Source organism: Engystomops pustulosus, chromosome 2, assembly GCF_040894005.1.
Source record: "Engystomops pustulosus chromosome 2, aEngPut4.maternal, whole genome shotgun sequence".
Taxonomy (NCBI): domain Eukaryota; kingdom Metazoa; phylum Chordata; class Amphibia; order Anura; family Leptodactylidae; genus Engystomops; species Engystomops pustulosus.
In genome coordinates this window covers 109819528-109845596 of record NC_092412.1, presented here as the reverse complement: position 1 = coordinate 109845596, position 26069 = coordinate 109819528, and the positions used below count along the sequence as shown (strand labels likewise).

The 26069-nt window shown below is 41.5% G+C and overlaps 1 protein-coding gene across 5 annotated transcripts in view; it reads left to right on the top strand.

The window, feature by feature from the left end:
- Positions 1–26069, top strand: part of CFAP47 (cilia and flagella associated protein 47) — a 381927-nt gene that overhangs the window by 148076 nt on the left and 207782 nt on the right. For all 5 annotated transcript variants that reach the window (XM_072135929.1, XM_072135930.1, XM_072135931.1 and 2 more), the window contains exons 38-42: positions 10150–10262; positions 14869–15019; positions 16540–16628; positions 21920–22006; positions 25517–25569. In XM_072135929.1, the coding sequence (XP_071992030.1) occupies positions 10150–10262; positions 14869–15019; positions 16540–16628; positions 21920–22006; positions 25517–25569 (493 nt within the window). The remainder of the gene's footprint in view (positions 1–10149; positions 10263–14868; positions 15020–16539; positions 16629–21919; positions 22007–25516; positions 25570–26069) is intronic.

Genomic DNA, 26069 nt, shown 5'->3' with positions numbered 1-26069 from the left:
ATTTTTCCGTTACGGGGTTAAACACAGCGAAAAACCGTTATTATATTTTGATAGATCAGAAATTTTCGGACGCGGCGATACCTAATGTGTTTATGATTTTTACTGTTTATTAATATTAATATCAGTTCTAGGGAAAGGGGGGTGATTTGAATTTTTAGGTTTTTTTATTATAATTTTTTTTTTTAAACTTTTTTTTACTTTTACTTTTACTATTTTTCAGACTCCCTAGGGTACTTTAACCCTAGGTTGTCTGATCGATCCTATCATATACTGCCATACTACAATATGGCAGTATATGGGGATTTTACTCCTCATTCACTACAATGTGCTGATAGCGATGATCCGCGGCAGCATTGCCGGCGGCGATCGTAGTGAAAGCACCCGCGATCGGTGCTAGCACCGATCGCGGGTGTTACCGGTAAGCCTTTGCTGCAATATCGACCCACGAGCCCTCTCCATGCACCCGGACCCGGCGCGTGCCGTACTAGTACGGCGTGCGTCGGGAAGGGGTTAACAGTATTTATCCCATAGAACAAAAAACCTAAAAATAAAGATGAAACTTGCCCAAATTGACATTAATCACACATATTTCATTCCCTTTTTTGTCTTCCCCCTCTGTCTGTGTGTCACCATTGAGTAAATTACATCTTTGCTGTTAAAGTAAAACATCCTGAGTTTGAACAAATACAAGAAAGATTTCTTGAATTATTCATGATTTCTGTAAACTTGTGCTGTTCATGATTTCTGTAAACTTCTGCAAACTAACTCTATGACCTTGTTATTTTTTGGAAAAATGTTAAAATATTTAATAAATATACATTTACAAAAAAAGTCACAGAAAAGGAAAGCTCAGCAATAAAATTAAGCTCCCCCTGCCTCAGAACATCCCCTCTGTTGTAATAGATGCATCCAGGGACATTATAAATGACTGTCCAGGAGTCTCGTGAATGATGTCAGTTTCAGGGTTAGTTAACAAAAGGGGAAGTGTGCCCTGAACTCGCCCCAACCTCTGTCCCTTCCTATAGCACCCCCACGCTAAACCATGGGGCAACTACTTGAAGACTCGGAATACACTAGCTAAGTGCGGGAAGGGAATAACACGAGCAGACTGACAAACATAAAACACAAAAGAGAAGCAAAATAGCCGGAGTCACAACGAGAGCGTATGTCAAGAGCAAAATCAGGAAGCAAAAGGGCCAACCTCAAAAGTAGCCGAGATCACAACAATACAGAACAAAGAGCAGGTCAAACCTAGATGCAGAGAGCAAGCGATGAAGGGATTTCAAACACTGGCACAGGTGACTAGTGAAGCTGAAATTTATGCAGCCAGAACCCCACCTCCAGAACCTGATAGGAGCTGGATAACTTCTGGGAATTAACCCCTCATGGTGCAGAACAACAAGGCACAATCGCAGACACCATGCAGAGGTACTACAACTCCCAGCAGTCCAGAACACAACCCCTAAACAGTGCAAGGTCTTATCAGCCGCTGCCCAGAGCATGTTCCAGAGACCGCTGGTAGCGGATGAGAGGTGGAGTCTGTGTGAAGAAGGGCAGGAGGTTGGAGAACGCTGCTAGCACCGCCAGAAGCATCGGAAGAAGGACCAAAAGTCAGAGCGTTCTCCCCTGCGAACCTGACAGTCAGTCATAGCAAATGGGATGTTCTGACGCATGGAGAGCTTCGCTTTAGTGCTAAAATCTCCGCCCCTGTGAATTTATACAACAAATTTAAATTTCAAACCAATTTGGTTTACAGAATGTTGCTTCAACACGGGACCATGTAAAAAACTTGATTAGGACGGTGTTATTCTGCTTAATAAAATTCTGGTAGTGGTTTACTAGGTCAATATTTGCTGAAAGTAGATAAATAAAGAAATTAGACCAAAAACCACATTTAAACTTAACATAGTTGCTTACCTTGTAGTTGCGATCGTGTGTTCACACAATGCAGTTAAATGTCTTCACAACTGTATTATAATGAACTGCTGTTAGTTATGTTGTGATTTTTGATGCAGTTTCTAAATTTAGCTGGTAAAAGAGATGAACTGGTCCGGTGAAACAAAGCTATTGAACAGGTTTGATTTGGAAAATCAAAAACTGTATACAATAAAAAATGAAAGCTGAATGCTGTTCTTTACGATGCAGTTGTGATGGAGTTTGAAGTGCAGCATGTGAATATAACCTGCAGAAAGCAGAAATAAGAGCTAAAGGCACATGGTAGAAAGTGAACAATGTTACATATTAATCTGTTACAGCAATGTTTTTGTTACACAGTAGATCTGGGATTCAGCTGAATTATACAACCCACAGTTGAACCCAGTCAAGGATGTCACAAGCAGTGCATGGGTACAGCAATCTTGCCATTTGCTGTTTTCCAGGCCGTCATGGTGGAAAGCCGTAGGGTCAGTCACTGTGAATCCTAGGGCGATCTTCCAATTTTCCAATCCTTTTACATACTAGAGAAACAGTATATTCACAATTTCTGTGATCTGACCCCTATGGCAATGATGGCAAACCTTTTAGGGACCAAGTGCTCAAACTGTAACCCTAAACACACTTTTTTAATGCAAATTGCCAACACAGCAGTACTGAAGTTAGTTTATGGGTTGCTTTGTCCAAACTAACTTCTTTTGACTTAACTTGTCCCTGACCGCCCACTGACTTTAGACCTCAGTGGGTGCAGGTCTTTAGCAACATCTTTAGACGCTTCTGCAGTTAAGCATGCTTCCACGTTGTCTGAGACAGCCACAGATCCTAAGGAGAACGCCGACGTGGGTTATTACTACTGTGAGAAAGTGAGAGGTGTTGTGTGGGAAAACCGCTATCTGTCCTACAGGCAGATGAAATGCTGGTGGTAAAAGCCCTGGGTTTGTCTGCAGTAACCCAAGGGTTAATGCAGACATGATAAGCAGGAATAGTCTGTTTTGTCTGTGTTGGCCTAGCTAACACAGACACATTGGTAATGTCCGTACTGGGCCTGCTTATTATGGAGTAGGGGTAGGCTGGTAGTGGGACTCCTAATCCACCCGGGCTTCGGTCCTGGGCTTTTGTATAGCCCACAGGTGCAGGTCACAGGCCTCGTTAGGGCCTGATTTAGTCTGCAGGCCAGAAGCAGTAGGAGAGGCCCTACCTGGAGAGCTGAAAGCGAGATTGCATTCTCACAGCAAAGGTAACTGAGGGTCTCCTGTCTTGTTGCTGGCCAAGAGCGTGTGCCAGGCAGCCTGGTACCCGGATAGCTAGGGTCCTCAAAATGTATTAGACAGCGCCTAGCCGGGCAGGAATTACTTTTTATAATGTTTTTGCATGTGCCTAAGCCAAGGCTGAATTTGTGTTCTGTTTTGCAAGTGTGAATAAACACTTAAGTTGGACTTTTAAACCTGCGTGTGTCACTGCTTCTTGCACTGCTACCTGTCAACTACCAGAGCAATTCCCCACATATGGTGGATTGGAGCGGGCAAAGTGCAGTGAAGTATACACTAGTGCATGTCCTGGAAGTTGACAGCACTGAAGCTGCAAGCCACAGCCATGGAGGAGTTAATCAAGCAGCTTGTCCAGTCCAACGTGCAGCAGCAAGAGACAAACAGATTGCTGCTCCAGCAGATAACAGCCCTGACCGCTGCTCAGCAAAGGACTGTCCCAGCAATGACGGTGAAGGACGCCAGGAAAGAGGTCCGCAAAGCTATGACCAAGATGACCGCCGAGGATGATGTGGAGGCCTATCTGACAGGCTTTGAGAGGGTGGCCACCCGAGAGAGGTTGCCACAGCAACACTGGGCAGAGGTGTTGGCCCCCTTCCTCGTCGCTGATCCCCAGCAGGCATACTACGACCTGAGCGAGGAGTATGCCCGGGACTACTCCAAGGTAAAGGCAGAGATCTTGGCCCGACTAGGAGTGGATCAGCATCTACGCGCTCAAAGAGTGAATAGCTGGAGATACCAGGAGGCGCTACCACCGAGGGGGCAGATGCACCAACTTGTTCACTTGGTCCGCAAGTGGCTTCAGCCGGAGACATCAACCCCAGCCCAGATGGTCGAGAAGGTTGTTTTGGACCGTTTCCTGAGGGCCTTGCCGGGTGAGATCCAACAATGGGTGGGACACGGGGACCCGTCTGATGCCGATGCGCTGGTGGGGTTGGTGGAGAGGTTTTGTGCCACTCAGGCCCTAACAAAGAAAGCCCCTTATACCAAGACAGGCCTTAAGGCACGGAAGGTCTTGTCACCCACAAATTCCCGGGGCAGGACAACGCCCAATGTCCGGGAAGTACCCCAGGGGAGGAGGAGGGGGGAGGCTCCCACCTGTTGGACCTGTCATGAGCCAGGTCATATTGCAGCCCATTGCCCCAATTCCTCAGAGCCCATGGACTGCAGTTCCGCCAGAAGGGTTTCTCTCTATGCTGCCCCTGTCTACACAGCTACTAGCCCCGACTCTGCTGATGAGCGCCACCTGTGCCGGGTGACTGTGGCAGGGCATCCAGCGTTGGCCCTGCTGGACTCAGGCAGTCGGGTGACCTTGATTAATGGGTCCCTCACAGACCCCAAGGCAGTCACAGGGCGCACAATTGGAGTCCTGTGCATCCATGGGGACGTAAAGGACTACCCCACCACAGTTATTAACTTCCACTCTTGTGGAGAGACACTACATGAGGCAGCGGTTGTCAAGAACTTGCCCCATGACCTTATCTTGGGACGGGACTTCCCCATGTTCTGGACTCTATGGCGGGGAAACCAAGAGTTGGGGGGTTGTTCTCCTGTGTTGTCTGGTCAGATCTCTGAAGCCGAGCCTGATGACCCAGACTCTGGAGTTCCTGCCGTAGGGGTGACCGCCACAGAAGATGGAAGTGTAATGTTTCCCCTAGATGTTATGGCAGGCGAAACTGAGGAGGTAGTGACAGGACCGCAGTTGTCTGATTTGGAGGTATCCCGTGACAACTTTGGTACTGCCCAACTCCAGGACCCCACTCTGGTCCGCGCCAGAGAAAATGTGGTAGAAATTAATGGCGTACCTCAGCACCCAGGTGCGGATAAGTTGTTCCCTCGTGTGGTGGTAAATCAGGAGTTGTTGTACCGCATTGATAAGGTCCACGGTGAAACCCGGGAGCAGTTAATGGTGCCTCAGCCATATCGTCAGATGGTGTTAGACCTTGCACATAAGCATGTGATGGGAGGGCACCTAGGTACCACAAAAACTCTGGAACGCATCTTGCAGCGTTTTTACTGGCCAGGAGTATATGATAGGGTAAAAAGGTATTGTGAAACTTGCCCTGATTGTCAATTGCATGCTCCCATGGTACACTTTCGAAGTCCGTTGGTGCCTCTGCCCATTATTGAGGTACCCTTTGAAAGGGTCGCCATGGATTTGGTCGGTCCTTTAGTTAAATCTGCTCGGGGGCATCAGCATATCCTGGTAGTCATGGACTATGCTACCCGATATCCTGAGGCCATCCCACTGCGGCACACCTCTGCGAAACTAATTGCTAAAGAGTTGTTTGCCATGTTCTGTCGGGTGGGACTTCCCAAGGAGATCCTCACAGATCAGGGGACTCCTTTTATGTCAAAAGTCACCAAGGAGCTATGTCGGCTCTTTAATATTAAACAGTTACGCACCTCTGTGTACCATCCTCAGACGGATGGATTGGTAGAACGGTTCAACAAAACTTTAAAGAGTATGCTAAAAAAAGTGGTAAACAAGGATGGGAAGGACTGGGATGTACTATTGCCATATTTAATGTTCGCCATCCGAGAGGTCCCACAAGCCTCTACTGGGTTCTCACCGTTTGAGTTAGTGTATGGCAGACATCCCAGGGGTCTCCTGGACATAGCCAAGGAGACATGGGAACAAGAGCCCACCCCCCACAAAAGTGTAATAGACCATATCGCAGATATGCAGGACAGGGTGGCAGCCGTCATGCCCATTGTCAAAGAGCATATGGAGGAGGCACAAAGAACTCAAAGCCGGGTTTATAACAGGTCAGCAAAAGTAAGGAGCTTTAGTCCCGGTGATCGTGTGTTGGTGCTAGTCCCCACTGTAGAAAGTAAGTTTCTCGCTAAATGGCAAGGACCATATGAGGTTATAGAGAAAATAGGAGAGGTGAACTACAGGATACGTCAGCCCGGACGGAGAAAACCCGAGCAGACTTATCATGTAAATCTGTTGAAGGCCTGGAAAGACAGAGAGAGTCTGCATACAGAGATGGTCCTGGCCAGTCCACTTCCTGCGCTACCCTCACAGGCTGCAGATAAGCCTGTGCCGGAGGCAGAAGTGCGAATAGCCGATACCCTTACCAAAGAGCAACAGCGAGAGGCTCGAGAGTTTGTAGCAAGAAATACAGATGTGTTCTCAGAGTTGCCTGGCTACACATCTGTAATTAAACATGATATTGTCACTGAGCCAGGGGTAAGGGTAAGATTAAGGCCGTACCGAGTCCCCAAAGCTCGTAGACAAGCCATATCAGAAGAAGTTCAGAAGATGCTGAAGCTAGGGGTTATTGAGGAGTCCAAAAGTGAGTGGGCCAGTCCAATTGTTCTAATTCCCAAACCGGATGGGACGTTGCGATTTTGCAACGATTTTAGAAAATTGAATGAGGTGTCTAAGTTTGATGCCTATCCCATGCCCCGGGTGGACGAGCTTATTGAGAGACTAGGGGGTGCTCGGTACTTCACCACCCTGGATCTAACTAAAGGATATTGGCAGGTACCCCTGACAGATAGGGCTAAAGAAAAGACAGCCTTTATCACCCCTGAGGGCCTTTTTCACTATGTTGTATTACCGTTTGGGCTTCATGGGGCCCCCGCTACCTTTCAACGGTTAATGGACATAGTGTTAAAGCCACATAGGAGATACGCCTCCGCCTATCTAGATGACATTATCATCTACAGCCAAGACTGGGCGAGTCACTTGGCCAAGGTACAGGCCGTAGTGAACTCTCTAAGGGCAGCGGGCCTGACTGCAAACCCCAAGAAGTGTGCGCTGGGAATGGAGGAGACACACTATTTGGGGTATGTGATCGGTCGAGGTATAATTAAACCTCAGGTCAACAAGATTGACGCTATACAGGGTTGGCCTCAACCAGTGAGCACAAAGCAAGTCAGGGCATTCCTGGGCATTGTAGGGTACTACAGACGGTTTATACCAAACTTTGCCACCATGTCCGCTCCCCTGACAGACCTGCTGAAGGGTAAAAGGCCTGTCATGGTGCGGTGGAATGAACAAGCAGAAGGTGCTTTTCAGGCATTGAAGTCTGCGTTGTGTGGATCTCCCGTCCTCATTGCGCCAAACTTCAAGAGAGAATTTATTGTGCAGACGGATGCGTCAGATGTAGGACTGGGAGCTGTCCTGTCTCAGGAGGTGAATGGCGAGGAACACCCCATTACTTACCTGAGCAGGAAGCTCACGCCAGCTGAAAAAAATTACAGTATCGTAGAGAAGGAATGTCTGGCGATAAAGTGGGCATTAGAGTCCCTACGGTACTACTTGCTGGGACGACAGTTCCGTCTCATAACTGACCACTCTCCTCTCACGTGGATGAGTAGAACTAAGGAGAAGAATGCCAGGGTTACTAGGTGGTTCTTGTCCCTCCAAAATTTCAGTTTCATGGTGGAGCACAGAGCCGGGAAGCTACAGGGCAATGCGGATGCCTTGTCCCGAACGCATTGCTTAATGTCAGGAGTTCGCCCCGGTGGGTCTGAACTGAGGGGGAGGGTATGTGAGAAAATGAGAGGTGTTGTGTGGGAAAACCGCTATCTGTCCTACAGGCAGATGAAATGCTGGTGGTAAAAGCCCTGGGTTTGTCTGCAGTAACCCAAGGGTTAATGCAGACATGATAAGCAGGAATAGTCTGTTTTGTCTGTGTTGGCCTAGCTAACACAGACACATTGGTAATGTCCGTACTGGGCCTGCTTATTATGGAGTAGGGGTAGGCTGGTAGTGGGACTCCTAATCCACCCGGGCTTCGGTCCTGGGCTTTTGTATAGCCCACAGGTGCAGGTCACAGGCCTCGTTAGGGCCTGATTTAGTCTGCAGGCCAGAAGCAGTAGGAGAGGCCCTACCTGGAGAGCTGAAAGCGAGATTGCATTCTCACAGCAAAGGTAACTGAGAGTCTCCTGTCTTGTTGCTGGCCAAGAGCGTGTGCCAGGCAGCCTGGTACCCGGATAGCTAGGGTCCTCATAATGTATTAGACAGCGCCTAGCCGGGCAGGAATTACTTTTTATAATGTTTTTGCATGTGCCTAAGCCAAGGCTGAATTTGTGTTCTGTTTTGCAAGTGTGAATAAACACTTAAGTTGGACTTTTAAACCTGCGTGTGTCACTGCTTCTTGCACTGCTACCTGTCAACTACCAGAGCAATTCCCCACACTACTTATTTCTTCTCCTTTCTTCACAGTATAACATTGAAATAGCACTATTCGGTGAAAGCAGTAGCCGGGCCGTGGGGTTGCTTCACTGACTGGTTTGAAAAGAATAATCATAGCTGCTAGGTCTAATCAGATCCAGTACAACTCTGAGCAGACATTTCTCCCCACAGGGGGTCGTTTCCCATTATACCTGGGGCTCTCATAGAAGTACACCTACTGCTAAGCTGCAGCACAGAAAGGGATATGAATGATATGTGTAGGGGGGCTTTTTTATTAGAGGGCAGAGTAGAGTAGCGTAAAAGGCGGGAACGCTAAAGGGTAAAAGGGGTTAACAAGTTAATATTTTCTCCGGTAATCGAGCTGTCATGGCCTCAATTGAGCAATGCTCTTTATTGCTTGTATTCAATCACAATCTGTCAGTACAGTACCTATTCACAACTGCTGATTAGAGATGAGCGAACATGCTCGTCCGAGCTTGATGCTCGTTCGAGCATTAAGGTACTCGAGACGGCTCGTTGCTCGGACGAGTATTTCCCCTGCTCGAGATCGAGCATTTAATTAAAAAAACACAGTGAAGAACAATGAAGAATAGAATAAAAACAGTGAACACAGGATCATTTAAGTGAAAAACACAGTAAAGAACACAGTGAAGAATAGATTACAGATGTTCGGCACATCTGCTTACTTGTCGGAAGATACGCGCGGAACGGTGCGAACAAAATAGTATGTGAAGAACAATATATATGTGTGAAGAACACATTGCAGAACACGGTGAGCAGGACAGAGACAACGAGGAGCAGCACAGAGACACCGGGGAGCAGCACAGAGACACCGGGGAGCAGCACGAAGACATGGGGCAGCAGCACGGAGACATCAGGCAGCGGCACGGAGTGGCACGGAGACATCAGGCAGCGGCACGGAGACATCGGGGCACGGAGACAGCGGGGCACGGAGACATCGGGGCACGGAGAGAGCGGGGCACGGAGAGAGCGGGGCACGGAGAGAGCGGGGCACGGAGAGAGCGGGGCACGGAGAGAGCGGGGCACGGAGAGAGCGGGGCATGGAGAGAGCGGGGCACGGAGACAGCGGGGCACGGAGACAGCGGGGCACGGAGACATCGGGGCACGGAGACAGCGGGGCACGGAGACAGCGGGGCACGGAGACATCGGGGCACGGAGAGAGCGGGGCACGGAGAGAGCGGGGCACGGAGAGAGCGGGGCACGGAGACAGCGGGGCACGGAGACAGCGGGGCACGGAGACAGCGGGGCACGGAGACAGCGGGGCACGGAGACAGCGGGGCACGGAGACAGCGGGGCACGGAGACAGCGGGGCACGGAGACAGCGGGGCACGGAGACAGCGGGGCACGGAGACAGCGGGGCACGGAGACAGCGTATCTCCCGACAAGTAAGCAGATGTGCCGAACATCTGCAATCTATTCTTCACTGTGTTTTTCACTTAAATGATCCTATTCTTCACTGTTCTTCACATCTGCTAACTTGTCGGGAGATAATATACGCGCGGAACAGTGAAGAATAGATTGCAGATGTTTGCATACATCTGCTAACTTATCAGAAGACATTCTTTTTCAATTAAATAACACATTTTATTCCCGAACCATGGTCCCTTTGAAAAATGCTCGAGTCTCCCATTGACTTCAATGGGGCTCGTTATTCGAGACGAGCACTCGAGCATCTGGAAAAGTTCGTCTCGAATAACGAGCACTCGAGCATTTTAGTGCTCGCTCATCTCTACTGCTGATCAATAGTCTGACCTTTGTAATTTTATGCTTCTTGAATAGGTCCGACTGAAAAATCCAAGCAACAAGCCACTAGTGTACCAGGCTACAATCGTAGGTCGAGAGTCAGCTGATTTCTCATTGCCTAAAGGAAACACAGTAACGATTGCCCCAAAGTAAGTAACCTTTCTCATTGTCTTTATTGAAAGTGACAGCTCAGACAGCCTGACTATGGAATATACAAACACTGCTTATTAATTATGAATAATAAAGATCTCATTTTAACCAGAGGAAATCCAGATGTTTACATAATGCATATGTGGTAAATGCTGAACATACATCATTTGGCTTATCTCTCTAGTTTATACTATGGTGGTTTCAGTATATCTTCTACACAATTAGCTCTTTGACAGTCACCTCTCTGATACCATGACATAACAAGTGGAGGAATGTGTTTTGAGATGTAAAACATGCATGACATTTACTGTATTTTTGTTCAGCCCATCTTTTATATCATTCAGTATATTCTGAATACTAAAGATGACAGGGAGTGAAATCTGCATCAGAAGTGTATTGCCTGTTAGTTCTACAATCCTCCTTCTCTTGACCTTGTTCCAGTTATGTCTTTACATAACAAGAGAAGCTGTGAGGCCTCCTTTTCCAACTGCATCTTCCACAGTTGCATCATGTCAAAACACTATATAAACAATGCTCAAACCACTAAATGTGTTTCTGATATTCCAACCCTTTGTCTATCCTAGAAGATAAATGCCATTTGGAATAACCCTGACCTTAAAAAAAAAACATACCATACTGTAATTCCCCCAAGTAAAAATGTGTTGTACTTTTTAAATTGTAAAAGTTTAAAGGGGTTGACCACCAGTAAAAACTTTACTAGGGTAACAGGGTCATCCATATTGTACTTACCCTTTTGTAATCCACGGGAGATGTGGTATATGTGGCTTGGCAGCAGGACTTCCTTTGATGTACAATGCCCTGCAGACTTCAGGCAAAAAAAGTGGGTTGTGGAGTCACCACTGTATCAGGGGTTGGAGGGCATTCCAAGGCATCCGCATACCCCTAAAACCAGAGACTGCACAGCCTCCTTGATTCACTGGAAGCTAGAAGGACTCAGGATGTCAAAGGAAGTCCTATGTCCTGCTACCAGAAAGTGACTTTGTAAAAGCATCATTAGATTTGTTAGCAGGGATACACAGCCATCATACTTCACCCATTTTTCAGGGTATAACAAACTCTATAAAGAATTGTAATGAGTCCATTATTAAATGTGAATTGCTACTTCCCCAGAAAGCTTTGTACCTTTAGACTTACGTCAGCAGACTATAAATTTACTTGTACTTAGTTGTCAGTAATGAATTTCGGATCAAAGCATAATATAATTTAAAATAACAGCTTGCATTTTTGACAAGTTAATACCTTGCTTGTTTCTTTCTTTCCTTTTCAATGCCTTATCAGCACCTTATACTTTTGGAAGAAAACTCACTTCATATTTAACTGTCATTACACAATGTCAGCGCTAATTTGGCAGAAGAAATGATGTGAGCTGTTGGTGATGCATGCAGAATTGCTGCACTGCACAGCCCTTTATTATAGTTAAATGCTTTTTGATGTACAGTATTTCCATTTGGTTTGTTTCCAGCAGGAGAATAACAAAACATTCCAAATTGGTTCCAGGCTGGCATTAGATTCTGTGTTACAGGAACAGCATTGCTGATTTGACCATTTCATTCTAACTGATCTCAGTCCTTGCACTCAGCAGGATGATTGATGGGGGGAAGCAGCTCCTGTCATAATATATGTCACCATATTTTATAAGCTTGTACTCAAATGCTTATAAGCACTATATAGAGGCTACTCATATCCCTGGCTGGCAGCCTAAATCGCATGCTGTCATTTAACATCAGGGGTTAATGTCAAGCTATTGGCTCCTTATATACTGTATTTATCACATTTTTCTACATAATTAGCAGACTAAGGTCACTATAACAGAGATCTGTAATGTAATAAGGTAGTAAAGCGATTTATTTTTACAGTAGTTATTTTTACCATTTTCTTAACCCCTCAATGACGAGGAATGAAACCGCATTTTCAGCAAGTTTTCGTAATGGTTTGAGGGCCACAGCTTTTTGTTGTGTGCTACCTTAAACATTTTTTCAGTACATAAGGATAGTTAAAAATTATCAAATATAATTTTATGTCAGTTTTTTTGGTGGGGGGGAGGTTAAAGGGGCATTTACATTTAATTTAATTCATTTGCCATATGTAAACATTTTTTCAATTGGATTTTATAAAAACAAATGTAACTGGGTGAAGATAATTTCTCATAAATATAGTCATATGGTCCCTTAGAAACCAGACTGACTTCTTGGTTATGGCCACCTCTGCTGGAGGGCTGGCACAAAGAAACAAAAGGTTTTGGTACATGAAATGTCCGGGAGTTACTGTATATACTACAGCCATCCTGTGGTAATGAACGCTGAAGCCAGGTGGTCAGGCAGGACTCAATAGCGCATGTCTGGCCACCGCTGCCAAAATGTGAAGTGGTCGTATCTGAGGAAGCCATCTCGTTTCTAAGGGACAACATGGCTACATTTATGAGTAATTATCTTCACACAGGAACATTTTTTTCACATGTTGCAAATGAATTAAATTAAATGTAAATTCCCAGATGGGAATACCCCTTTAAACTTACAGAAAGTGTAAAAAAAAAAAAAAAAAAGCTTTTTATAATGTAGTATTTATACTTTTAAAATCTTCAAATGAACTCAAAATGACCATTAGGAATTAATTCCCTACTGTGTAATGGTGGTTTCTAATATATAATATATATATATAGTCAAGGGAGTGACTATGGCAAGTTTTTTTTATAGTGTAGAAAGAGATTTATTTTATTTTATTGGAAAATATTCATGTTTAATCAAAAATATTTATTTATATTTTTTGTGTGTGTTTTTAATTTTATTTGTCCCCCAATTGATTATAAGACCCCTGGGGGACATTTTCACAGCTTTTATAATTATATTTTTTATAAAGATTTCCACTGTAATGGGGGCATCTATAAGAGCCTGAGTTACAGAGGGAGACAACCCCCTGTGGGGGTATATGTCTGGGGCGGAGCTGTACTAGGTCACTTGACCACTGGGTCTGTAGAGGTAATGGCACTGTCAAAGTAGTGCAATGCAGTGAAGAAAGGTGGGTCACTTCTTTTTCTCCAGATCATAGGAGCAGGAGAAACTGCAGCAATGCCAAAAGACATCACTGCGCGGTCACAATCAAGTTAAAGAGGACTTCATTGTTTACTTCCAGTGGATAGATATATTTCACTAGTCATGTGATGTCACACAGGTGCAGAGAGTAATCAGGACAGTGTGTTATAATGATCTGAGTACAAGTTTTTTTTCCACAGGAAATAAACAATGAGTTGGATGACATCAAACAGAGATCTAGAAAACCATAAAATGGAAAATTGTATATTGTAACATTACACAATCAATATAGATTATTTACTGAAAGTGGACAACCCCTTTAAGCCAAGAATGAAGAATCCGCTCTGTTACACAATGGGGGAGATAGTTTACGGGCTCACCTACGACTAGCTTGACAAAACGAGCGTGGCAAATCTTCCCCAATATTTCTACTAAACATTGTTCTTTGTGATAAAGGGGATGGTCTGTACGAGTTTCTTACTAACCAAGTGGGTTATAGATTTGCTGACAGGTTTCCTCTAAGGAAAGATGGTTTTGATAGATGGGGGAAAAAATCCATTTCTAATTTTGGTGATTCTGTGGGACATTGTGATATGTTATATGTGCAATATAAGCATTCTAAGGAATTTTTACACATAGAGGTCAAAAACTTGAATCATTTCTGTGACCTCCTTTTAATGTTTATCTCTCATGGGACCAAGCTCACTGAAATACTGCTGAGACAGTAATGACTTTTCTAGCGGAAGATGCCTATATTGCAGGCTTTATACCAAGTACTTCTGCTTATCAAAGTAATATAGAATATGAAGAAATTATTTTAACTTGACTACAGTAAGAAAAAAGAGTGTCATCATAAGGATGTATTATGTGTATTATGTGTAATGTCTCAAAATCATTTATAATTTATAATTTAATCCTTCTGATTCTAAATTGGTTACCAATCTGAATAAAGATATTCTTAATGTATAAATGCTATATTACAATATTCCTATATTGTTAATTATATTCTATATGGTGGGAAGGTTATTGAAAGCTGGAGTGGAAAGCAAGCCACATATATACATTGACTCCCCTAAATGTGTGGACATGCAGTTCCCGACACACTCAGAGATGACAAAAACATTATGCCCAAAATTGTTTTCCCAACTATAGAAATATATTTATTTAATAAAAAAGACTACATACAGTACATCTCCTGAATACTACTACATAATGAATATTTGACAATCAAATATGGAATTGTACTTTCTGCTATTCTTCCTTGGGAATGACTGTAGGTAGATGTACTGAAGCTACTTACAGAGAAGATGAATGAGAAGATGGAATACAGCTCTCACTGGTCCTGTCCCTATTTGTATAAGTAAATGTACACCTGTATAGATCTTATCCGAAATCTGAAATAAGGGCAAATGATATCTTATTAAAACAAAACTAGATACCAAGAAACAATAACCAGTATAGCAGTTTTGATGCAGAAAAGGAACTATAGTATTTTTAGCATCTAACACAAGAAAAACAATGACAAATTAACAAAATGGGAACATTTATTCTGCAGAAGCCAAGTGGACCTGACTGTACAGTATAAGAGTCGTTTCTTGCACCCAGCTGTAGCAACCATGCTACTGGTATCTAAACCTACCTGTGGAGCAGGGGGTACCACATTGTCTTTCTCTCTTCTATCAAGAATTACTAATCTATCTCCAACTGTAAGTATTTTATTCATTAAGCCTGTTAAGATGTGATCCCTGTGGCACTTGTAATGATAAATCAGAATGCAAAGTGGTATAAATATCTAATGTATATACGGTAATTACATGGGTAGTATAGATCCTGTCACTAGGGCCCCCTTTTACAGTGCACTCCATGTTTACATCAGCAATGGTAAGCCCTATCCAAAACTGTTTTTATAATCATCCTTGCTTTTTATTACTTTCATAAACTTATATCAAAGTTTACCTTCTCTCTTCTGGTGTTTCCAGTGTTGGCTGGGTGTATTTATTGAGAAGCACTTTCTCCCCCACCCTCAGGAAACCGCTCCGTCATCATGCAGATAAAAAGAAAAAAACACATCCATGGAATTACTATCACCAACCCCCTTGATTCTCTCCTCCTGACATCCCAATTGTGGTCCCACCCCTGGCTCCTCTTCTTGCTCACTGTGTCAGGTAATTGGCACGCCTGCGCTGTCAGCATTTTCCTGTGTACAAGCGGACCGAACCGTCCGATATTCACATCGATCTGCACATGCACCACACTGCACTAAGAAATGCTAGACAGTGGGACCTCGGAAGGTACACAAACTCTGTAGTGAATTGCGTACCTGCTTCGCTGCCTAGCAAACCCTAGCACATCAAAGTGGAGACCAAGTAATCAGCTCCACTTCATCTGAGCATGTCCACAAGAAGATACTGAGCACGCAGGTGTGAGAATTGTAGGTCAGGCGGGAAGAGAAGCCAGGGATGGGTCCAGTATTGGGATGTCAGGACAGGAGAATCAAAGGGGGAGGGGTGGTAGTAATGCGATAGATTTTCTTTTTATTTTTAATCTGCATGATGAAGGAAAGGTTTCCCATGGGTGGTGAGAAAACCGCTCCTCAATGAACACACCAAGCTGACATTGGACACACAAGAAGAGAGTAGGCAAATTATATAAGTTCTTGAAGTTAATAAAAAAGCAGGGATTTTTATGAAAAATGTTTTGGATAGGGCTTACTATTGCTGATGTGCACTGAAAAGGGGTCCTAGTGACAGGTTCCCTTTAAAGTTACACTAAAGTCACAACACACAAATTCTAAATGGTCTTTATTGGTTTGCTAACAAATGTGGTAAAAAAAAGAAAAATTCCAATAAAATCTAAGGTTTGTTATGAAGATGTTGCGTGTTCTGTGCAACAAATAGTAAAAGTTAATATGATTCTGAAGATGAGAGGAAGTATGATCCATTACTTGTCATTGATTAACTATCCTCACTTCAGTATCTTGACAGTTGTACTTTGGCTGCCCTTCTACTTCTGTCTTTGTAGCCACTAACATGAGACGATGAAGGAGAACTGCATGACATTTTATATTTAGAAATAGCTTCTGCCGAGTGGAATGATAACCTCGAGATCCCTGCGTGTTGTTGCTAACAAAGTAGTAGCCCATAAGACTTCTTAAGATAATAGATATAGACATTGGTGCTCAGAATGTTTTAATGGTTGTATAATAACTGATAATTATTTTTTATAGGCTCAACTAAAGCAGGAATCTCCATGCTATGAGTTGGAAAAAATCACGTTATCCATTGAAAGTCCTTACAAATGTCATGGGAAGTTCAGGTGAGTGTCTTTTGTCTTTCAGGAGTAATGCAAATGAGTTAACACACTAGTCTCTATTAGATGATTTAGTAGTGATTTTAGAACCTTTAGGTTTAAGGCTTATATTTCTTTCCAGCTAACCCTATGTTTCCACCCTGTGCCTGTGACTCTCTCAACAGTGCTGCATCCTTTATTTCCTCCTGTAATGGACTTACAGAATGGAATGTCTTAAGCACCCATCTTTTTAGACTAGCCTATTACATATTATAATTTAACCATATCAACAGAGGGTCATCAATAGTGGCACATTCTCAGATTGGTTTGATGTTACCAATGGAGTGCCCCAGGGGTCAGTATTGGGTCCCCTTCTTTTTAATATCTTTATTAATGACTTTGTAGAGGGTTAACACTAAGCTCTGCAATGTAATTAATGCTAAGGCCTATAGTATAGCATTACCGAGGGATTTGTGGAAACTGGAGAAGTGGGCAGAGAAATGGCTGATGACGTTTAATGTAAGTAACTGTAAAGTGATGCCCTGGAAACAAAAATCACAATTATGTTCTAAATAGTCAATTACTTTGTAATTGTAAAAGTGTAGCTGAAAAAGACTTGGGGATATTGGTGGATGGTAAACTTAATTTTAGTGACCAGAGCCAGGCATCTGCTGCTAAAGAGAGGATGTATCAAGAGAGGAATAGATTCTCATGATAAGGACATAGGGGGATATTTATCAGAGGCCCTGAAATAATCGCAAATGCTAGCTTATTGCTAGCTTTTGCGATTATTTGCCCCGATCCGCCACCTTCACGCCAGTGGGGCATGAAGGGGACGCGCGGCCGGACGAGCGGAGGGCGCGGCCGGACGGGAGTGGGCCAGCGTGGGGCGTTACTGTCCCCGCGCCTGCGCACTTGCTGCTGCCGGCGACTTTTCATACGTGAAAAATTGCCTGCCTGGTGTAGGATAGACGTTGCGCTGCAATTAGCCCCGATACATCAAGAGGCAGAACGAGTGCCAGCGTATGATAAATATCCCCCATAGTTTTGACCTTGTATCAAAAAGGACATAATAGAACGGGTGTAGAGAAGAGCAACCAAGATTATTAGGAGATGGGGGGACTAGACTACAATGACAGATTACTAAACTTGGGGTTATTCAGTTTAGAAAAAAGACAACTGAGGGAGACCAAATACCTGAACGGGCAGGACAAGGATCTCTCCAAAGATTTTTTTATACCTAGGCCTTTGACCAGGACAAGGGGGCATCCTCAACGCCTAGAGGAGAGGTGGTTCTACCATCGCCATAGACAAAGGTTCTTTACTGTAAGAGCAGTTACACTATGGAACTCTCTGCCACAGGAGGTTGTTATGGCGAACTCTATGTACTTGTTTTTTCTGGTGGGCAAAATGATCACGGTTTATAAAGAAGAAAACATTTGTTTAATTCTTAAAGGTTGGACTTGATGGAGTTGCATCTTTTTCCAGCCTTATATACTGTACTATGATATTATAATATGATACCATAAAAAAATGACTGGTTCATGATGATTTTTATACATACATCTATATTTTGTATAAAAGATGGCTAGACAATTATGATAAAATGAAGTTTTCATTTTACTTGTGTCATATCCATTTCCAAACATATGGAAAGTCAGAAGGAGCTTTTGTAGGAATATTCTTTTGGTAACCATGATTTTAAAAGCATAATTATTCATATGTTACAACAAATTTACAATGTTACAAGATATAGAGTAGTATGTAGTATAACATCGGGTATGTTTTGTGTTGTTTATTTTTTTTAAATGACCAGTGTCTAATATTTATTAGTTGCTGTCTCATGTCATCTTAGCACTGAAAACATTGCGACAACACTATCTATATGACATGGTTCATTCTGGGGATCACAATTACCTGTTTACGTGTATACAAAAGTATCATAGCAATAAAAGGTTAGAAAAAGACATCAGTCCATCAAGTGCAACTCAAACATTGGTTGGCGTTGATCCAGAAGAAAACTGCAAGACCTAAAGCAAGGAAAAATTCTTTCCCGACCCTAATATGGCGGTCAGAATAACTGCCTGGATCAACAGAAACTGTTAACAAAATGTTTTATTCCAATAGGATGTGATATTATTGTTCTCCAGAAAGTCATCCTTGCCCCTCTTGAACATATTCAAATTATCAGCCATTACAACCTCTTATGGAAGAGAGTTCCATAATCTCACTGCTCTCCAAGTAAATAACTAATGTCCATGGTGAAGGTAGAACCGCCTCTCCTCTAGTTGTAGAGAATGACACTTTGTCCTGGTAAAAGGCCTAGGTATAAAAGATCTTTGGTGAGATTCTTGTACTGCCCATACAGGTATTTGTACATTGTAATGAGGTCTCCCCTCAGTCGTATTTTTTCTAAACTGAATAACTCCAAGTTTCTTAATCTGTCATCATATCCTAATCCCACCATTCCCCTAATAATCTTGGTTGCTCTCCACTGCACCTGTTTCAGTTCCACTATGTCCTTTTTATGCACTGGTGCCCAAAACTGTACACAATATTCCATGTGTGGTCAAGTTATTTCTAAGAGGGCAAATCTATGTCCTTATTGTGAGAATCTATTCATCTCTTGATACATCCTATAATTTTATTTGCTTAAGTTTACCATCCACCAATACCTCCCAAGTCTTTTTCAGCTCCAGTTTTACCAAGTAATTGAATGTTTGGAACATAATTATACTTTTTTGTTTCCATGGCCCAAGTGCATAAATTTACATTTATCTACATTAAACCTCATCAACCATTTCTCTGCCCACACCTCAAGCTTCCACAAATCCCTGTAATGCTAAATTATAGAACTCAGTATTAATTACTTTACAGAGCTTAGTATCATCTGCAAATATTGAAACTTGACTGTGTAAACCCCCTACAATGTCAATAAAAATATTAAAAAGTGGCCCCAATACTGACCCCTGTGGCACTCCACTGGTAACGTCAACCCAATCTGAGAATGTTCCATTAATGACGACCCTCTGTTTTCTATCACTAAGCCAATTACTAACCCAAATACACAGATTTTTCCCTAGTTCCAGCAGTCTAATTTTACACCCGATCACAGCCGGTAAAGCTGCCGGCGGCTTCAAAAGAATGATGGGACATTGGGTGAAGATCGTCGTTCTCCGTGACATCATCGGGGAGTGGCCATTGGTCACCTTGACAGCCTCGGATCTTCCAAGGACCCAAGGCTGTCTCGTTGTAACCCATTCATTACCACATGCGATTAGCACATTGTAATGTCTGAGGAGGAAAATCCCCATATACTGCCATACTGTAGTATGGCAGTATATGGTAGGATCGATCAGACAACCAAGAGTTTAAGAACCCTATGGGGTCTGAAAAGTAGTAAAAAAAAAAATAATAAAAATAAGCTTAAAAAAATCATATTAATTATTTTTTTCAAATCAACCCCCTTTCCCTAGAACTGACATAAATATAAACAAACAGTAAAAATCATAAACACATTAGGCATCATCGCTTCCAAAAATGTCCAATCTATTAAAATATATTTCAATAAAAAGTGATCAAAAGGTTTTACAGTCCTAAATATGGTAGCATCAAAAGTTGCAAAAAATGACACCACCCACCGCTCTGAACACCAAAGTATAAAAATGTCATTAGCACCAGAATATGGCAAAATAAAAATATTTCTTTTTTTGTAAAGGAGGTTTTAATTTTTGTAACTGTATGAAAACATTATAAAACCTATACAAATTTGGTATCCCCGTTATTGCACCAACCCAAAGAATAAAGTGTACATATCGTTTGGGGTGCACAGTAAAATCCCTTAAATTCAACCCCACAAGGAAACCCAGCAAATGCGTTTTTTCACCAATTTCACTACATTTGGATTGTTTTCCTGCTTCCCAGTACATGGCATGGAATATTAAATACTATCACTAGGAAGTTACGCAGAAAACAAGCCCTCCTGCAGCTCTGTAATGGAAAAATAAAAAAGTTTTTGCTCTTTGAAGGTGGCGACTGAAAAATTAAAACGCAAAAAAAGGGCCTCGTCGGGAAGTGGTTAAATAGGTTACTTGCCACTAAGCCCCTGTGTTAACTGCAACAAGATCTGGCTGCAAACCACCAGACAAACTGACAACAGAAGTATATAAATGCTGCTAATTAGATTACACCCCTCTATTAATTAGGTAGCACCACAAGGGTGAATGCCTCATAGACTTAACCAACACTATACCTCCCACACAAAAGAATATCAGAATTTTTTTCTAAATGCACTTGTTGCTGGATCCAAAAAAAGAACTCCTTCACTTAATCCTATGTCCCACTTACCACTGCACCACTTAGGATCAATGCACATTCACTTTTCTGATTGCTCTTAAATAGGTTATTTGCCACACTGCAACAAGATCTGGCTGCAGTACAAGAACTGAAGCTTTTAATTTTTTAGAGCAATGTAGAAAATCAAATCTCTGGCTGCTTTTGGGCAAAAAAATCTATTTTTATTTTAGAAAGTTTTTAAAAATATGGGCCATTGTTCACAGGAATAACCTGCAATTTCCTAGCATTTAAATAGAAGATATTGGGAAATCTTAAAAGCTTTTCCTAAACAGTGGTTTTATATTTTCCGCATGTTGCATTAGCAGTTAGTACTCATTAAGAGTCATTTAAAATCTGTTGAAGAGAACAAGCGTTAATGAGCGGTAATTATAATATTTCATGATATAGCACTTCTACAAATATTTTGCATGCTGTAACGGCCATTAAGGTTATGTATACTTAGTATTTCCGTGTATTATCATATTTGAGATTTCTAACATTGCATTACTGTAAAGATAAAAGGAACATTTAATTGATTTCTTTCCCTATTAAGTGTAATTGAAAAAAGTACAAAGACTTTTTTTTAAAAAACGTAACTTTCCCTCAAGCCTAATATTAATGCTAATGCTTTTTCAACATCGAAATGACTCTGTACTATAGTCAATTTTCTAACATTCTGCTCATATTAGTATGATGTACACAACCGCTAATCTGATTATTATGCATTTTTAACATTTTTTGTGAAGCCTAAGAACATCATAGCTCTATTTGACAGCCATAAAATTGCAAAACATCTTATCTTAGGCAATGTCTTCTTTTGAAATCAAGTATTTAAGTGTTGAACTTCAAGATGTAAATTGAATAATTTTGTCAAAATAACATGGCATGTGTAATTTTTCGAACTTTATGTCAAAATGAAGATTTTTGAATTACCATGTAAAATTTATTTTGTTTATCGGAGCAACTTTTTTCTTATATTACAGAGTAATTTTAGTGGAATCTACAAAACACTTACCGTTTCCAGATTTCCAAGATGAAATTGTAAAAATTAAAGATGAAAAAAATTTCAGGTACTTTCTAAATTGTTAGTAAGATGAAGATGAGAAACCTCAGTTGATGATAAATTTTATTGGCTAACTAAAAAGGTGATAACAGTTGAAAGCTTTCAAGACTACTGAGTCTCTTCATCAGGCATGGTATAAGGCAACATCTGAATAGAACACAAATTGATATACATGACATCGTAAGGCTATGGCTGATGAGACAAGTGATATGAAACAGGACAATCAATGGATGAAGAAAAGTAAACACTAATAGCAATAAATGTTCTAGCACTTGGGGAGTGAGATCTTTATTGTTCCTTCACTGAAATCTGGTACAATAAAAGGTATCATCAATTGAGGACTCTCATCTCTCATCTTTAACCACTGGCTAACATGGTACAAAAATATTTTAGCAATTGTTAGTGTTACTCAGCAAATTACTCAATCAAGAGTGCTTAATGTAGTATAAGTCTTTGAGAAAACCTTAAAAAACCTGTTGTTATTATTTGGAACTAAACTGATGAATGGCTATCTACAAGTACTAAGAGAGCTGTTGACCTGTGTAATTTGGACAAAATTAGGACTGGCATAATGCCTGTTAATATAAAAATAAAATGTAATAAAAAGTGTTTGTCCACCAACAACAAGTGGTGATCTTGAACATATTTACATTTTAGGTGATGTATCAGTGCTGGAGCTGAGTAATGTGTTATTAAGTATCATATATGATACTAGGTATAATATATATATATGGTACAGAGCTGAGTGATGTGTTACTATATGTGATATTGTATATGCACTCATACTTCATTATTACCTAACTTGGTTATTTTATTGTTTTGTGACATATAATTTATGATCCCAAAGTTGGCTTTTATCAGAGTATTTAACATATGATCCTTATTGTTATGCATATTATTATATGAAATGTCATTTTATTTGTTTGAAAGGCTAAATAAGTTGCCCCCTGATCACAATCTATGTCAGTGTGCCTCTTTGGGGAATACATAGAAAGTCCCCTTCTAAACACCCCTTTTGATTACCCTCTATTTGGAATAGGGTTGAGAGCCAATATACACACTAACTCCCATGCTGGAGGACTGTTAAAGGGTAAAGTGTGGCTACCTCCAATCTACATAGTCTACATAGCTATGGACACAAAAAGTAATGTTTTATTCTAGAGTAATCTTTTAGTATTACTGGAAATGAAACATATAATACTTCATTTTGCACATGTTTAGTGAAGAAGGCTTTCTTTTGGCTTTTGAATTTGTCTTTTTATCTATTGTGGAATAATTCACAGAATGTTTTTATGTGCGTTATTATATTTATAGACCTATCATTATGTTTGTGTGGCAAATACAGAATTGAGAATTTGAAAAGAATAGTCAGTAACAAGGGAATCATCATTTTTATGATAGTTGTAATTCTGAGTAATTCATCGTTGTTCATGAGCTTGTTTGAAGTGTTATATTGAGAGCAATAATTCATATCCAATGTATCCCAAGAAGGCGTTTAAAATAAGATTTGAAAAATATCATTTTGCCTTAGAGAAGTCAAAAAGTCTTTTTCCTTCTCTTGTTATTTGACTATAACAGTGGAACAGTTGTTAGCATATATATATATATATATATATATATATATATATATATATATAGAAATGAACACAAATTTTGTAGTATGTAATGGATTTGTTCCCCTAAGTACAGTATGTTGTGGATGTGCAACTCCAAGTACAGTACCGTATACACTCGAGTATAAGTCAAGTTTTTTAGCACAACCCTACCTCGGCTTATACTGTAGTCAAGAAAAAAAAACAAACCATGTACTCCCCCTCAAGGGGTCCTCTTCAATCGATTGATGCTCCGGTATCTTCCCCGTGTCCAAGTGCCGTCCATTGCAGGGATTGTGATGTCAGCCGCTTGCTGACGTCCTACTATGTGCAACGGCATTGGCACACAGTATTATGTCAGCCAAGTTTTTGGTGTTAAAATTAGGGGTCTCGGCTTATACTTGGGTTGGCTTATACTCGAGTATACAATTAATGAATCTGCGCCCACATGTTTTGTGGTAAAATTAGGTACCTACAAAATCAGGCACGGTACGGCGCTGAGACAATGCCAGTTTAGCTCGGCACCGGAGCTGGGCCGGCAGCGGGAATCGCTTGGTGTTAGGGGTAGAGTTGTGTTGTGGAGAATAATAAGATGATGGTCAAGTCAAGGTGGAGTTGCAGCATCTAGCCCCTGAGCCGGGTGGTGGTCCGGAAAGATTAAACAAGCAAATTAAAAAAGTATGGGGTAAAATTGAGTGACGCGCAACAGAGTAAGGTATTAGAAGTTTTATTAGTGATTATTATTTTGACAACGCGTTTCAACACTGTATTGGTGTCTTCATCAGGTCCAAATCTGCAAGAGGGGGATGATAGAGATCGATCTCTGGTCGGTATCCAAACCGTTGCTCCCCAATGCTGGGAGGAGTGGCTGCACGCTAGCGCCACTCCTCCCGGCATTGGAGCGCAATTGTTTCAGCTTACTCTGGTTTAGTGCATTACTCGATTTTACCCTGTTCTTTTTTACTTTGCTTGTTTACTCATTCTGGACCACCATCTAGTTACGGGGCTAGATGCTGCAACTCCACCTTGACTTGTTTATCTGAAATGACATTATATTAATATATTGTATGGTGTGTGAGTCCTTGTCCTCAACTAAAAACATAACCAGCGGTGTGTTTCCTCTTCAATTAATATTAATGATTTATCTATGAGTGGTAATCTCCTCTTTAAACTGTTGTTCAATAAAATAAACCATAGCATGTGTGAGAAAATCTAGTACTACAGTGAATTGTCCATCAGTGATTTAGATAGTAGCAGCCTTATACATCAGTATTAGGATTAGAATTGCTGATCTCATGCTCAAAGAGAAAAGAAGACAGTTAAATAGAGATATTCAGGGAGATTTATCAGAAGTGTCTGAGAGCAGAAAGTTTCTAGTTGTTAATGGGAACCAATCAGAGCTCAGCTTGATTTTAGACACTGCTGTGGGAAAATGGAGCCTGAGCTTCAATTGCCATAGGATTGAATTGTTATGGAAGTATCATTGGAGTAACTCTGTGTGTTGTCTTCTTTTCCCGCTCCTTTTATAGTGTTAAATAGCAGATAGTCAATGTTGGAAGGTATTGCACCTCAACCAGTACCTTATTAGTAGCCTATCCTGTGGCTAGGTCACTGATATTTCTGAGGCTAAAAAATGAAGGAACTGCAACTAAACTGTCATTGAGATCACATAGAACCAGAGTGTAACATAGAGGAGGGGTCCTCAGATCTTGATCAAGGGATTGAAACTATTCAGATAACTTTAGCAATAGAAACCTTCAGATGAATCATTCTCAAGAACATGGCAGCCACATCTTCTCTGTAGGCAGAGATTTTATCATGTCACTTAATTCAATTATTATTGCAAATTTGTCTTAAGCTATTACTGTTACCAATCTTTAACAGATATATTACATTTACCTTGTGTTTTTTTCCTGTTTTGACAGTTCCAAGACTACATATAATGATCTTTCTAGGGTAATTTGTGACTCAAATCAAGGTAAGTATCAGTGTTCCTTAATTTCCGAGTAGGGTAGAAATGCATTTGTGTACCTTATTCAAAGCAGCCTATGAAAATCTTGCATATCCACAATGTTTTTGTTTATTTTTTGGCCAGTGAGCCCCTGTACATGCCCCCATTTGTTTGATATGCTTAAATGTATTGACCTATATAGTAGGGGAACCTCTTATAAGTCCAGAGGCCTATGTTTTACATGGTGCTTGTGCAGCCTGTTTGTAATTGATGACCATGTTTCAAATCCCTCTACAGAGATGGTTTCATGTTAAACATTTTCTGGGTGCAATGCAAAATCACAACAGCTCAACCTGACAATAGAGCTGCTTGGGATGCTAATGGAATGGTGCATTGGAATGGAAAAGTTGCATGTGAATGAATTGAATATGGAAATGTCAAAGTATGGAAGCATTAAAAATAGAACTACCATATATGAAACACTTCTATTTTGCCATAGCAATACTCGTGTAGGCTCTTCAATGTGA